The 14,661-nt window shown below is 40.0% G+C and overlaps 1 protein-coding gene across 7 annotated transcripts in view; it reads left to right on the top strand.

The window, feature by feature from the left end:
* The window catches only part of pde4ca (phosphodiesterase 4C, cAMP-specific a), a 60,797-nt gene that overhangs the window by 30,605 nt on the left and 15,531 nt on the right, over window positions 1-14,661 (top strand). For 2 of the 7 annotated variants that reach the window (XM_034886806.1, XM_034886804.1), the window contains exon 1: window positions 13-622. The exons of 4 other annotated variants lie outside the window; for them this stretch is intronic. In XM_034886806.1, the coding sequence (XP_034742697.1) occupies window positions 531-622 (92 nt within the window). In that variant the 5' untranslated portion in view covers window positions 13-530. Of the gene's footprint in view, window positions 1-11; window positions 623-14,661 lie in introns of those variants that run through there. One more of the 7 variants, XM_034886803.1, reaches the window with a different exon arrangement.

Here is a 14,661-nt window from a genome sequence, read left to right as displayed (position 1 = left end):
AGGGGAATGAGGGGGACGTGGGAGTGTTGCGCCACATTTAGACCCGGAGCAAAGACAAAATGTACATGGGGGACCGATTAATGGACCTCTGCTGAGAGTGATTAAAAGCTTTTTGTTCTGCAAAACAGACAGCAAAAAGTATGCCGAGGGGAATTCAGGTGCTCAGGAAGGAATACACTCCAAATGTATTCAAATAATCCAAGGAAGAGCAGATTTTCACCAGCATACAGTAGCATGGATTGCATCACCCTGGTCATCCTGGCTCAGCGCTGGAGCCACTGGTCCTAGAGCTGGTGTCCACTCCTACCAGAGGTAATGAGAACTCCTGGGACGCCGTGGAGAGCTGGACAGCATGACAGAGCAAGACAGTTTAGGAAGAGGGCCGGGTTTTACAGGGATGAGGACAAGCTGAGGAGAACCAAGAGAGGGAGAGCAGTGGAGCGGCCAAGAAGAGGGGGGTGAGGACAAGTTAAAAGAAAGTAGGCTAAAGAAAGATAAGTGTGCCAACGAACTGTGGCTTCTGTTACTCCATGGAGCGGAGTATCACTGTTCGGAGTGGGAACATATGGGGATCGCCATGTGCTGTCAACAGGCCTATTGACATCATACAGAAACGCAGGCGGTAATTAAGAGCCATCTCATTTACTTTCAGTCATTTTGTCTTTCTCTCCTTCTCTTTGTCTCCTTTCATCTCTTTCATGCACACACACACACACATACATGCACGCACACACACACGGATATGAAGTCAGGAGCATGGTTGGTGTTGAGATCATTTTTTCTATTTTGAAAATCTTTTTTAGTATCTTTAAAACCGACCTGAGATATCACAGTTTCTTGTATCAGTATAAATTGAAATAGAAAAATGGAGATTGTACAGGATGCTACTGTATACAAGACTTACTAGTCTATTTGAGATTGTGACCATTTTATATTGCTGTATTTGAAATATGTAGCCTGCATACAGTCTTTTATCAGCTGCAATATTTACAAAAGCAGTCTCTTGCTCGCATGAGTTGTTTTTGGTTCATATCTGCATTTCCCAAAATAAGTTTTGATCATATTTCCTCTTTTGTTAGCTCCAGGGAGTGATTTGTTTTTTCAGCATGCAAAAGACACCAAAAATGGATTCATTTGGAAGAAATGTTGCAACCATTAACAACCATTAACAAGGGCATAATGTAAATGTGCGACAGTAATGGCGTTTGATTCACTTGAATTTTGAATTGCTTTGTGTAACTTTAAACTGATACTGATACCAAATGACAGCCGTGGCTAAAACAAACCAGCTGTGGATTATACTATATTATATAGCTTGGCCATGACTTGAAAATTAGGTTGCAAGCTGTACAGAAGTCTTACTGTTATTTAACAGAGATAGAAATGCAGGTGATGGTACAGTATCTGCAGTTGACATTTTGTTAGCAAATACGTTTAGCAGACATCTAGCAGATTTACGTTACTGACTTGAAATATAGACCAATTTATATTTGGATACTCAGTTATCTTGTCATTTAACAATGAATTCAGAGACAAATGCACATTAAATGTGTTATTGATTGCTGTTGCAGCGGCTGTACCCACCAGTCAGCCTGTTACGTCTCTAAACAGCTACTATTAAGACCTTGACCTGTGCTTTGCAGTCAGTCACTGTGAAGGAACCACATTCATACACAATAAAGCCTGTGTGTGTGAGTGTGTTTTGTACAGGCATCCATGAGAAATCCTGTGTGTTCTCTGCTTAACACAGCCCATTTCCCTTCAGGCTTTAATGCGACTTACAGTTACACAAATATTGTTACAGAAAAATGACACCATAAGTTTTGTAGCGTTGCACATAATCCTCAGTGTCAGCGGGGAGGTTGTGAACAAGACCTGGAGATAAAGGCGTGTTTACATTATGGTCTTCTGTCCTCTTTCTCAGGCAGGAGCCTTGTTTATCAGAAGTAATGCAGAACAGTTGTGAGCATTGGGGATTTTAAAGGGGAGTTGTCCTCCCATGCCAAAAATGTAATGGACATCTGCTTTCAGAAAATGTCCTAGTGTGTGGACAAAAGTTCAGGGGTGATGCAAAGGTACGGCAAGGTTGGAGTTTTACTTGTTGCACTACTGCTCAGATTACTTCCACTTGTGGATCTTAAAAGCAGTCCAGACATTCCCTCTGCACTTAATCTCAGTTTTAAGAGCAGCGATGGTAATCGATGTGCCCAAGTAGGGGAGTCCCAGACGGGGAGGCTGAGGCAGTGCAGCTTTATTAGGTAGAGATATCGATCTTCCCAGGTACACCGAACCATGATGGAGACGCAGACTTTGTGAGAGTCTGTGTATTCTCTGGGGGAAAAGCAAGGGGGAGTGCAAGGGGAGGAGAGGTGCATAAGATTATCAGCCTTGTCAGTGCCCATTTTAGGAATCTATTAATATCACATATTTAAGAAGTCAACACTTGTGAAGTAAAAACCATCTTCATGAAATGATTAACAGTGATGAATGGTGGTGTTAGACTTACGAAGTGCATCCAATTTTTTCATTTTTCCTTCTGTCTTTTTCTCGTTTCTCCTTGTCTAAAGCATCTCCCTATAAAGTGCAACATAGTGCTGGTAGGGATAGAAATCTGCTTTTGGCATGAGACACCAAGCCCAGAACGTCTCGTGTGCCTTTTGTGAAGGATTTAAAGCCCAATTATTTAACCGCTGAAGATAACAGTCAGATAACAGAAGTCCTTACTCCGTAGATGGATAGGTTGCGAGGGTTCTGCATGTTTTTATGTATCTGTGAGTGCAACAGGTACCAGACAAACCAAAATGTTGAACACATCTGCTCTCGAAACATGCCACACTACATGATGAGAGGGGGATTTCCTTTGCCCAGTGGCGTTTTTTGGTTTGTCTTTTGATCTTTGAGCTGTAAAGGTACAGTACCACCTGCTTTTCCTAAAAGAGGACCAATAGGAGGATTTCTTTGAATTCCTGGGACAGTAGAAGCTTATAGGCTTTGATGTGTTACGCCGCATTCAATTTATCCTTTGATTTCAATTTTATGAACCTAAAATTGGCTTTAGGCTATGAAAGCAGTCCGTAAAGCACATTTAATTTGATGATATTTGCCATGTCAGAACAACGTGATCTTGGGTTTTTGCTATTCTGGCAGCGCAGCTCTAGGGAAGGTAATGTTGGTCGGTACATCCACCACTTTGGTTCAGACTAAAATATCTCAACATCTGTCAAACGGGTCGCTCTGAAATACATATACATTGTACAATAATTCATGGCTGTCAGAGTAAGAATGACTTTGGTCGTCCTCCGATTTTTCCTCTAACGCCAACATGAAGCCGACATTTGTGGTGAGTTTTTAGTGAAATGTCTCAGCAACTATGGGATAGATTGCAATGGCATTTGGTACTGACATTCATGTCCTTCTGCATTAACTTGGTGATCCCCTGACGTTTCGTGTAGCGTCACCATCAGGTCAAAATTAAAACTGGTTCAATAGTTGGGTTTACAGTATGACTAAAACCCGAAAAATGAACGACATTACTATCAGCTTCAACTGTATTTTGTGTTCGCTGCTAACTAGCAAATGTAAGCATGCTAACATGCTAAACTAAATAATTGGATATGGTAAACATAAAAGTATAAAAATGAAAATGTAATAGCGGTCACTGGCTCAGTTATTTTGAGGCACGCATGCTCTCCTGCCATCTGCAGCCTGCTGTGTGTCCACACGCTGATGATCTAATTTCTCTCAACGCTGTCTGCAGAGGGCCAACTATACAATTAAGTGGCAATGACACAGAACATCATGCAGCAATGACAGCCAGAGAATAGATGGAAAATTCATCCTTAAAAATGGTTTCTAAATGAACCACTGACAGCAAATACAAGTATGAGCTTTGTTGGGTGTTTGGGAGTGTGACTTATGCACAGAGTAATTTCATATGAATTACGAGTCTTACAAAGATGACAGTTTTTGGCAGGTTGCATGTGTATGAGGTAACTGAGGTTGAGCTTTAGAAGTGCATTTCTTAAGAACCTAAAACTCTCTCCTGCCCGTTCAGCCTTAGGGGACAGGAGGGGAACAGAGAACTCTTAATCTGCTTGATTTATCAAAATCTCCAAGTGTAAATGTTTGCTTCACCTGTCAAGCAACTTTTACTTGTTTTTGTCAAACGTAAATTGATGGACAAAAACTCTTGTCTCTTGTCTTTAAGATGGATGGACTTTGCTTGTATTAGAGGTCAATAACTACCTAAATCTGCCAGGTAAATTTGTGGACGTGATAAACGAGTCTGCGCTTTTGGTCACTATATATGAATCTGCTCATTGGCAGAAATGATGAAGTCATCCCGTGCCCTCCACAGGGTATAACTCTCACCGGTCCTGGCGAAGGAGAGGAGTTTGTCCTAATAAATCAGTCTGAAAGGGTTTCCAAAGCATTTCCTAAATTATCAGTGGTTTTCAATGATGTTCTCGCCCACAGACAGCCACATGGACCCTCATTTATCTCCCTTACAAGCAGGAGGAACATGTCCACTGGTGTTGGGTTGCAGGCCTCACACACACAAACACACACACACAGACACACACACACACACACACACACACACACACACACACACACACTATACTCTTGTAGGATGTGAAGCATGAATGCTTGGAACAGACTCCTTCAAACCCAGTTTTTGGTGCTGGATCTGGATCATTTGTAACAAGTGTTTGCATTGTGACGGTGTGACGGTGTGCAGGACTGGGCTCTCCTAAAACTCCACGACTTTACTGTGCGGTGACGAGCTTTCCAGACACAAGCGCACAATGATCAATTTTTTTTGCGATAGAACAATTGCGTAATTATGTGCTTGCGGGTGTGTATTTGTGAGTCCAAGTTTAGACTTTTCCTGTGCTATCCAGGAGTATTTGGCATCAGGGTACTTTGTCCTTGTTTTGAAGCATAAAGCAAGCATGATACATTTTGAAATTCTGCATGGTCTTCCATTCAAACAGGATTTAGACCCTCATGCTTTACTTACATTGTTTTTATTATTTCCCACTTATTCTGTACATTAATGACATTGGTGGACATATACTATGGAAACAGTACACACTATCAGCTTGTCATTTTTTGTGGGAAAGAATCCGCTGGTACCTGAATACAGGCATGAAGATCGGACTGGCTTTAAGCATCAGCTGCATTTTATGTTCGGTTTAAATACATCCTTACTGTCTTCCAAACTTTCACACTGCTGCTCAACTTCTTGTTGCGTAACATTGTTGTAAGAAACACAAATGAAGTGAAACTTGATCCACAGTTCTAGAAATTGTGATATGTGTACTTTCAAATCCACAGGTTTTCAGTGTTATGTTTTATGTCTGCCTGTTTCAGTCTTATTCATAGTTTGATCCAGTATGCTGTGCCATGTATGCTCGGTTTGCCACTGTGACTCTCATACTCATACTATCTAAGCTTATCCTAACTTACCTTTAGAACAATGAATCATCTAAATATTGTCTGCATTGAAACCGTACCAAATGGATTAATGCTGTTTAGATAAAGCCAGTTATTGGAAGCATATAAGGGCTCGGCAGGTTTAAGACATATCAACATCACACATTTATTTCACCCGTTTTTCCTACATGGTGTCAGATGTTTCTCTGTGGTCTTGTCTCACCTCAGGAACCTTTACCATTAATACCTCATGCTGATCATGTTATGGCACTTTTATAGACCATGTTCTGAACTTTTCTTTCTCCTCTCCACACTTCCTCTCTTCAGACCCACCATTTATGATAATTTCTCTCAAATTCTTCACCTCTCACTTCACTGTTTTCTTTGCTGCGCTATACGATCTTGGAGGATAATAGTCCTAGATGTGTGTCTGTGTGTGTGTGTGTGTGTGTGTGTGTGTGTGTGTGTGTGTGTGTTTGTGTGTGTCTGTGTAAAAGTGTACAAGACTAGGAAAAAAAGGTAGGAAACTCCTATGTCTGCACTGTAAATCTCTTCTGGGCTCCAACCCACTCAGGTTTATTAACCTCTGCCAGTGCTGCTGACCTCACTCTGTAGTCTTTTCCACAATGTCATACTGCATACTTCATTAGAAAATGTCCTTATCTGAAAGTTCACTTAGTAAAGGACAATCAGTAGTATTTTAACCTAAAGAATGTGTTTACAGTGGAAAATTGGTTTTCCTAAGCCAAATTTCATTGAACAGGCACCAACAAACTACTGTACTACTGTACCCAAACTACTATTAGACTGTACTCATACGGTTAGACGGCTGATAAGAGTTTATTAATACTTAAAACCAAACTGAAGATTTTTAGGAAAGAGCGAAAAACATTGCTATGAATTTGTAAAAACTACTAAAAACTGGTTAACTGGAAAACTGGCCGGCTGCAGGGTGTCTGGTAAGAACTTTAACCAGAGATGTGATCCAGGGAGATTTATTGAGATGTAGTATTAGTAGTAGTAGTAGCTTATTTTGAACATGGAAAAAATAAAATATATACACATACATACATGCATACATACTTTATATAATATTAAAATGACAGATAAATAAGGTCATGTATTTCTCAGCACAAAGTAATGTTCAATGTCCCATGTTTAAAAACAAGTAGGAAGAATTTCATAAACAATCGTATCAGGTCCTACCCCCTTTGTCTATTTTTATCCTTTAGTAAATAAAAAATCTTATGCTTCACTTATTTACACATCATAGACACAGATGCATACACTCATACCTACACACATTTACACTGTTTTTGTTTCTTTTCTTTTTTAATTATTTTTTGTACCATCTTTCTATAGCAGATTAAATATCCATCCACATCCATACTAGACTTAGTATATAAATGCCAAGGAACCATACATGTCAGATGAATAAATGCATGTGGTTCTGTTAATTATTTCCAATGCACACATTAGTGTTTCCTCTTGCTTCCTGCACCCCTCCCTGATCACGATACCCTACCAAACATTTCAACAACATGCTTATACAGTATAAGGTATAACTGTATCGATCGATTGCTGATTAACAGAGAGACTGTCCTCAGCAGACACTTCCTACTATTATGTGCGCTCCGTATCCACCAGTGCATGCGTCATGACGACATTGTGTTGTTTTCCAAAGGAAAGATCTAATGAAGAGGGCCGGGCTGGACTCTGAGAAGGCGATTACAGGCGTCAGAGAGGAAACACTGAGACTACAGTTCACATGTAATAAGAATTACACTCACACAGACACACAGGCGTACACACTCACTCACACATGCACACTCACCAGTTTTGTCTTTATTTTCTGTCTGTCTCTTGCTTTCGGCTGTTCAGAGTTTATAGCAAAATAAACCGATTTAATCACAGTGAACACACTTAAGTACCGTAAGATCATGACCACACACACACACACACACACACACACACACTGCTTTAATTTACCAACCAGCTGTTGGTTTTGAAGCAAGTCAGCTAGGTGACTGCGAATAAAAAATCATAAAAACTGTGTACAGCCTGACGTAGAGAAACACATACAGTCTTTGTTGTCACAGGCATAGATCCATTTGTTTTCATAATATTTAATACAAATACACATTTGGTATAATCTTTTTTCAATGATCAAATATTCTTCACTGTATTAATTAAACAAACCAACTCTTTCTTCAAGTCATGTGGAAAAACAATGCAGTCTTTTTCACATCACTGACTCTATACAACTTGTCCTATCACACAGTATGTGTCCTAACTCTGAAAGGTCAGTGAAGTGATTCTGTGTTCCTGCCTTTGTGTTGTGTCAGCTAACACTACATTGGCTCACACTCTTTTAAAATGGCAGTTCCGTAATGTCTATCTTAAAAGGGGTTGTCATATTGGCTCTGGTTTTTGCTGGTTGTCAAATGATGACTTTGTTGATTGCTTTGAGGGGGATGTATGCAACATGTAGCCATTTCCCTCATGTTTTTTAACGAGATGGATTAGTCAGTAACAGAGAAAAGGGCACACGCACAGGAAGGCTGTGAGCCAGATCTAATGTTTTCCTGCATGCTGCCGCCCATGCAAGAGATGTACCAGTAAAATCTGCTAAAGATAAAGTTTTGGGAAATACCTTTAATCACTGTCTTGCAGGAAACTAACACCACTCATGTCTTTACATTAAAAAACTGCAGCCTTCAGCTGTTTAGCTTAGCATAAAGACTGGAAACAGGGAGGAAACAACTAACCTGGCTCTGTCCAAAGGTAACAAACAAAAAAAACTCACAAATGAACACGTATAAAAGCGGCAATTCGCTATTTATTTGTCATGAACCAAACTATTTCTTGGCCAGCAGCAGTTGCCAGGCAACCAGTGGAACTCTAGGAAGTTGCCGGCCAAAAAATAGTCTCACACATAACCCCCCCTCCAGCAAATTGCACTTTTAACTCTCTGTTTTTTGATTGTTTCCAGTTTTTAATGCTAAGTAAGCAACTATTTAAGGCTTCAATTTTATATACAGAATGAAACTGAACTTCTATTATTCCCAAGGCTGATACTTATTTGAAGAATAATCAATACATGTTAGTCAGCCGCAATGTTATCAAGTTAATGTAATTAGAGTCCATATTGCACAATAAAATGATGCTAAAGAGACAACAAGCTAAGACAAAGAGGACTTCAGCTGTTTAAGATTCAACCAGCATTTAAATAAGCACCACAGCCAGAATGTAATCGTTTGCATTATGCTGTTGTGATCTAATGCAGGTACTTTAAACTGTGTGTACGCATAAAAACACACAACCTCCACCAGGTTTGGCCGCATTGGCCAAATAATATGATGTCACAGGAAAGGAGAGGAAGAGCAAGACAAATAAACAGGGTGGTCCTCCCTCTGTGCCAGGGGCCACAGTGAAAACAATCAGACAGCTTCTATCCCAGAATACACACTGGTGACTACATAGATAACTGTCACTGAATTGAAAACTGCTCCGAGAGTACTTTTTAAGGCCCGTCTTTAACCAGATTTGCTCACTTTGTTCTGTGTGTTGAGTTTAAGGGTGTGGACTCGTAGCTGCAGGTGTGTACTTTGTGGTGTTGTTAAGGCAATCCTAATCCTCGTTTGCTCCAGAACATCTTTTACGTGTCATGTGCAAATACAGTACATACAACCTAGAATGCCTTAACACCACGGCAGGAAAAAAAGTTTGAGATTTAGAACTTTTGTTGCTTTTTTCCCCCAGCAGCTCTTCATTTACATCCGACTGCTTTCCACACACTCATTGTCACGCAAATTATCAAAGTCACTAGATTAGATCTGTTTTACATGTAATAAATGCCTTCTTTAAATATCTTTTGAATAAATGGCTAAAGCGGCTCAGACACTGTCGGCCGCGGACTGGTGTAACTCTGGCTGGGTCACGCAAAGGCCCGGGACTGATGAAGGAAGGTTCAGATGACAGCTCTCCCTGCTTTACAGGCCTATCTCCTCTCTCCCTCTCTTTCTCGCTCTGCCCCGTAGCTCCTGTATTTTAATGCTCCCCAGATGGACTTGAAGTTGCCATGACAGGCGGTGACGCAGGCGGGGTGTCGAGTATCAGGGCCACTGACAGGTTACAATCAATCACACCTCTTACGAGCCAGCCACTTAAATAACAAACGCTGTAACACACCTCCTTTTTTAAACTTTTCTTTATTTATGATGGCCAGGAATGTTTGCTCCAGTTTGGACAGAAAGTAATCAGGTTTGTGTGTGTCTGTGTGTGTATGTGTGCGTGTGTGTGTGTGTGTGTGTGTGTGTGTGTGTGTAAATGAAGCCCCCCTTGTACGAATGCAGATGTTAAACCAGTATGGATGTCATTTTTTTTCAAGAAATTGGGGGTTTTTATTTGAAAGTGACAGTGGATAGACAGGAAAGGTGGGAGACAGATGGGGTTTCACACACAGCAAAGAGACGCTGCAGAGGACTCAGCCTACATGGGGCGCACGCTCTTACTGGGTGAGCTAGAGGTCACCCCAGTAAGGATGTACCATATACAGTCCATTTCATCTTTTATAATAGAACTCTTCTTCACATTTTCCCTATATGAACATCTTTTAATCTTTCTCATTTACAGTACTATAGAGCTTGGTGATAATTCAATATTCTTATCTCTTGACTTTCAGTGTAACACGTACAGTATGTTGTAATATGATCATGTAGTGTGTTTGTTTTACAAAACTGTTGAAAAATTGTAACTGAAAACTAACACAATTAGTTATTCAAGTTTTACTTTTGCACATGTGAAGACGGATGATTTTTTTCTCATAGCTATAGAACCCAGTTAAATGCATTTAACATCAATTTTATTCCTATTTTTTGCAATTTTGCATACATTTCTCCTATTGGGACATGTTGTTTTTCTCACAAAAGTTTTTTTAAACCCAAAGGAAGATTTTCTTTTTTTTCTTGGAAAAATTACATAAATAGTTATTCAGTTATCAAAATTATTTCTTTATTAATCGACTAATCAGTGAATGGACTGTTTAGCTCTACTGTATATTTCTGCAGTCTACGGTGAAACATCCAATTTCCCAGCTCTTGCAATCTCACCAAAGCCCAGTAGAGGGACCCTGTCCTCTGAGTGAGTTATAAGATGTATTTCAGCTCTGCAGACAGTACTACTACACACATCAGCCACTACTCCAACAACAGGTTTATCTGGTGTGTCATTAAACAACACCATCCCACTCAACAGGATTATTTAAAACAAAATCCCATCATGTTCTTTTTTATTTTCATCACTTGTAAATGAGACTGAGAAGGGGGGATTTGGGTAGAACAGGATAGGTGGGTGGGTGCAACTGGCTGGGATGTGAAAACACAAAGACAATAGAGTCGTATATGAAGACCAGCCGCCCAAACAGCCTGGTGCCTCTGTGGGAGCTTCCTGTCCGGACCATTAGCACGCTGAGCCTCAACGCTGACCCCCTTGAAAACACTAAATGACTCTGTTGACACATTAAGTGTACATATTGTAAAATGTATGCTTGAAGACACTATGGACATTTTTTGGTTTTGCTCTGTCAACATTCCCTGCATTCAAAAATAGAAACACCGGCTTTTCAGTATTAATGTAACATATACAGTACATAGTAGAAAATGAATGCCATCTCTTGAAACAAATCCATATGAAAAAAATTTCATCCCGGCACTTGTGTGATTAGTTGTTGTGGGTTTACGGTAAAAGCCGGAAAAATAATGCACAAACACCAACAATATCACAAATAAAAGTTGCGGCAAAATTCAAAACATTGACTCTGCCAAGGTCCTAAAAAAAGGACAAAATTAGTCTCAACATACTTTAGATAGTATGTGTTTTAAATAATTGTTTTAGTCTAGTATGAATCCCAATTTGTTGTTACCTAGGCAACAGCTACTCCTGGTGTTCATACTGCTGTGTATATTTTTCTTAGTTCATATAAACCTAAGAGAGATCATTGTGATGTACTAGTGGGAAACATGCACATGCAAAAATAGAAGATTGTGAAGTGAGTTTGTGTGTGTGTGAGTGTGTATGTGTGTGTGTGTGTGTGTGTGCGCATGCATGCATGCGTGCGTGCTTGCGTGCATGCTTGCGTGTGTAAAGTAAAATGTAAATAGTCCAGTGTCATCAATTACTCATGACTCTTTGTTCACTCCCCTGAGAAAGACGTGAAAACTGGGAGTGAAATAGCAGCGAGGAAGAAGACGTGGGCAATATTTTGATCTGTGATCTAATTTTAGAACTGCATTGGCTTCAAATAGAAACGTCTCCATAAATATTCATGGATGGAGGTAAAAAAAAAGGTGATGCTCTGCGATGCAGAGGGAAAAGAGAAGGAAGGGGCTCTGCATTCTACCTGAAACTTCTATTTTTAGCTGCGTCGCTGCCTCTTTCGGGCTATTCCCCATGCACGAGGAGGCTAAAAATAGCTGCACAGAGGCAGAGAGCGTCGTGCAGATACAAAAATAGTAACATGTTTATGGTCAGAGCAAACAGGAGCAGCCAGGGTTACAGCATCATTTGCAGGGAAAGAACAAGATAAAAGGAGACAACAGGATAGAGAGTGAGGAGTGGGTGTAGCTCCAAGCTACATGTGAGCTTGTAGTAAATGGGCAGGGATGATGTGTGTGCTTACACATCAAACCTATTAACATAGGTGTGTAAGGTGGCATGTCGCACCGCTGTAGCACATTAAAAGGCACCATTTACACATTAAAACTTGCTTTATTCCTAATTTTTCTGCAAAGATGATTAATCCTCACATGTCTGACACACACAGTCAAATACACATTTGTACATGCATGTATTCTAGCTTGAGTAAAGACCAAAAAGCCCTCATGTGTGCGCCTCAGAATGGGCTGTGTATTCTTCCTCTGAATTTTTATTTACTTTTCCTCTCTCTTCATTATGTTTTACCCCTCACCATGCTTTCTTCCCTCCCTCCCACCTCCCTCCCTCCCTCTCTCCGACTCCTCTTCTTGGCTGTGTATAGTGTAGTTAGTGTGTCTGAATCTTTCAAATGAAGGGAGAGATGGGGTCTTCTGTTTGGTGTTACGTAACAGCCAGTAACACACCACTGTCTTGTCCTCATGCAGCACTCTAGCAGGGTAGCAGGGGGCGGGGGGGAGAGAGTCATTGGAGGAAGGAGTGGAAAGGGTAATGAATGGAAGCTATGCATGCCGCAGTTGGTGCATAGCTGCTGTCAGATATTATTCAATAGAAACCAGCAGCCTGTGTTTTTCACTGGATTAAAATGTTACTATTAATTCTATTAAAGCTGTAATTAACAACAACTGAAATATCAAAAAAACTATTGGATGGATTGGCACTACATTTTGTACAGACATTCATGGACCCCCAGTTGAAGAATTCTGCTGACTTTGGTGATCCCCTTAGTCCCCCTGATCATCTAGCACCAACATGAGTTTGTGGTTTTGAGTCAAATATCTCGACAAATATTGTAAGGATTGCCATGTAATTGATCACACATATTCACTTCCCCCTTAGGATGAATTGTATTGGCTTTTGTGAACAATTGATTTTTTTTTTAATTTAGCAAGCTCATCATTTTTAACCTTTATTTGTCCAATACTTTGTGTCATGACCAAATACTTGCAAAAGCAACCATCAGTTGTACTTTGTGTTCAGTGCTAACAAGCTAAAGTAAGATGTTGCCCTGGAACCTCATTATTATGTTACTTATACAGTACATATACAATATATATATATATATATATATATATATATATATATATATATATATATATATATATATATATATATATATATATATATATATATATATATATATATATATATATATATATATATATATATATATATATATATATATATATATACAAACGTATATTCTGTTGCATAGAATTAATCAAATGAAATCATTAATAGCTTGTAGTGTGCAGACAGTTAAACAGTGTATTTGGTGCTGTGTTATTCAGGACTGTCTAGGAAATTGTGATGTACTCGGCTCTGTGATGAGGTTTTAGTGTTGTGTTTCATTATTTCCCACACTTATTAGCAACAGACATCTCTGCAGCCATAACCTCGGTTTTGTGTTTGCCTTGGATTTCAGTTTTTCTTTTTAAATATTGTTTCCACTGTGGTATTTATTTGAAAAAGATTGAATGTTTGTCTCAGCATCTTGCGAGTCCAAAATCCTCCACGTTCTGCTAATGGTTGTTTTGCTAAAGCGTGGATTTCTACTCTGGAATTCCTCAGACTGTTTAGAAAAGAAGGCGTGTTGCCAAAACGGTGCTGCAAGTTGACCAAGTCTCTCTGGGTGTGCATGTCACCAGAGTGGAACTGTGGGAAAATAGAGATGTGCATGAAGGGAGAAAAAGTGGCCAGACTGTGAAGATTGGCCTCACCGTGTTTTCCTTTGTAGTCAGATAATGTTTGATCAGGAGGAACTCCTCCTCACCTGAGCGCCAGGCTATTTTTAGACTCACTCTCACATGACCCCATGTCAATACTCTGATGCTAATTCTATACCTGCTGTTCACACACAGTCCTTTACCACATGCAGACCTCTTCTGGATGTTCACACATACACACACACACACACACACACACACACACACACACACACACACACACACACACACACACATACACAAACACACACACACACACACACAAACACACACACACGTGAACCCCTTCTGCATGACATAGCCACAGGATTCACACTAATAAATCTAATAAAGTGCACACCATGTTGTCCACGCTGTTGTTTTTGAATGCAACCTTTTCATTTCACTAACATTCAGACCGGCTGGCTGGAAGTGGTGCGATTTCAGTTTTTTCTGATTTGCAGATTTGGTTTACATATTTTTGTTGTGCCTCTGTGGGTCAGTTATAATGGTTACCCTGGCTACGGCAGTGGGATCTTGGATAAGCAGCCATCACAATGAGAAGCCAACATGTCTGGGGACAATCTGTCTTGTTGTGGTTCCTGTCTAATTTTGTTACACACACAGACAGAGCTGATTTTAGACTACTTTGTGTGACATATCAGTGGGATAACTGCACTCCCACATATTTCACATTGTGATATCCTTTGTGCCAACCTCCTAAATTTGTCATTTTCAGCTCTTATTTTTGTCTCTTTACTGTGTCATAATGGTCGCACTTCCTCCTAAATTACACCTTTTCCTG

The sequence above is a fragment of the Etheostoma cragini genome, chromosome 12 (genome assembly GCF_013103735.1).
Source record: "Etheostoma cragini isolate CJK2018 chromosome 12, CSU_Ecrag_1.0, whole genome shotgun sequence".
NCBI classification, from domain to species: domain Eukaryota; kingdom Metazoa; phylum Chordata; class Actinopteri; order Perciformes; family Percidae; genus Etheostoma; species Etheostoma cragini.
The sequence above is the reverse complement of the archived record's forward strand: the minus strand, read 5'-3'. Positions and strand labels throughout refer to the sequence as shown.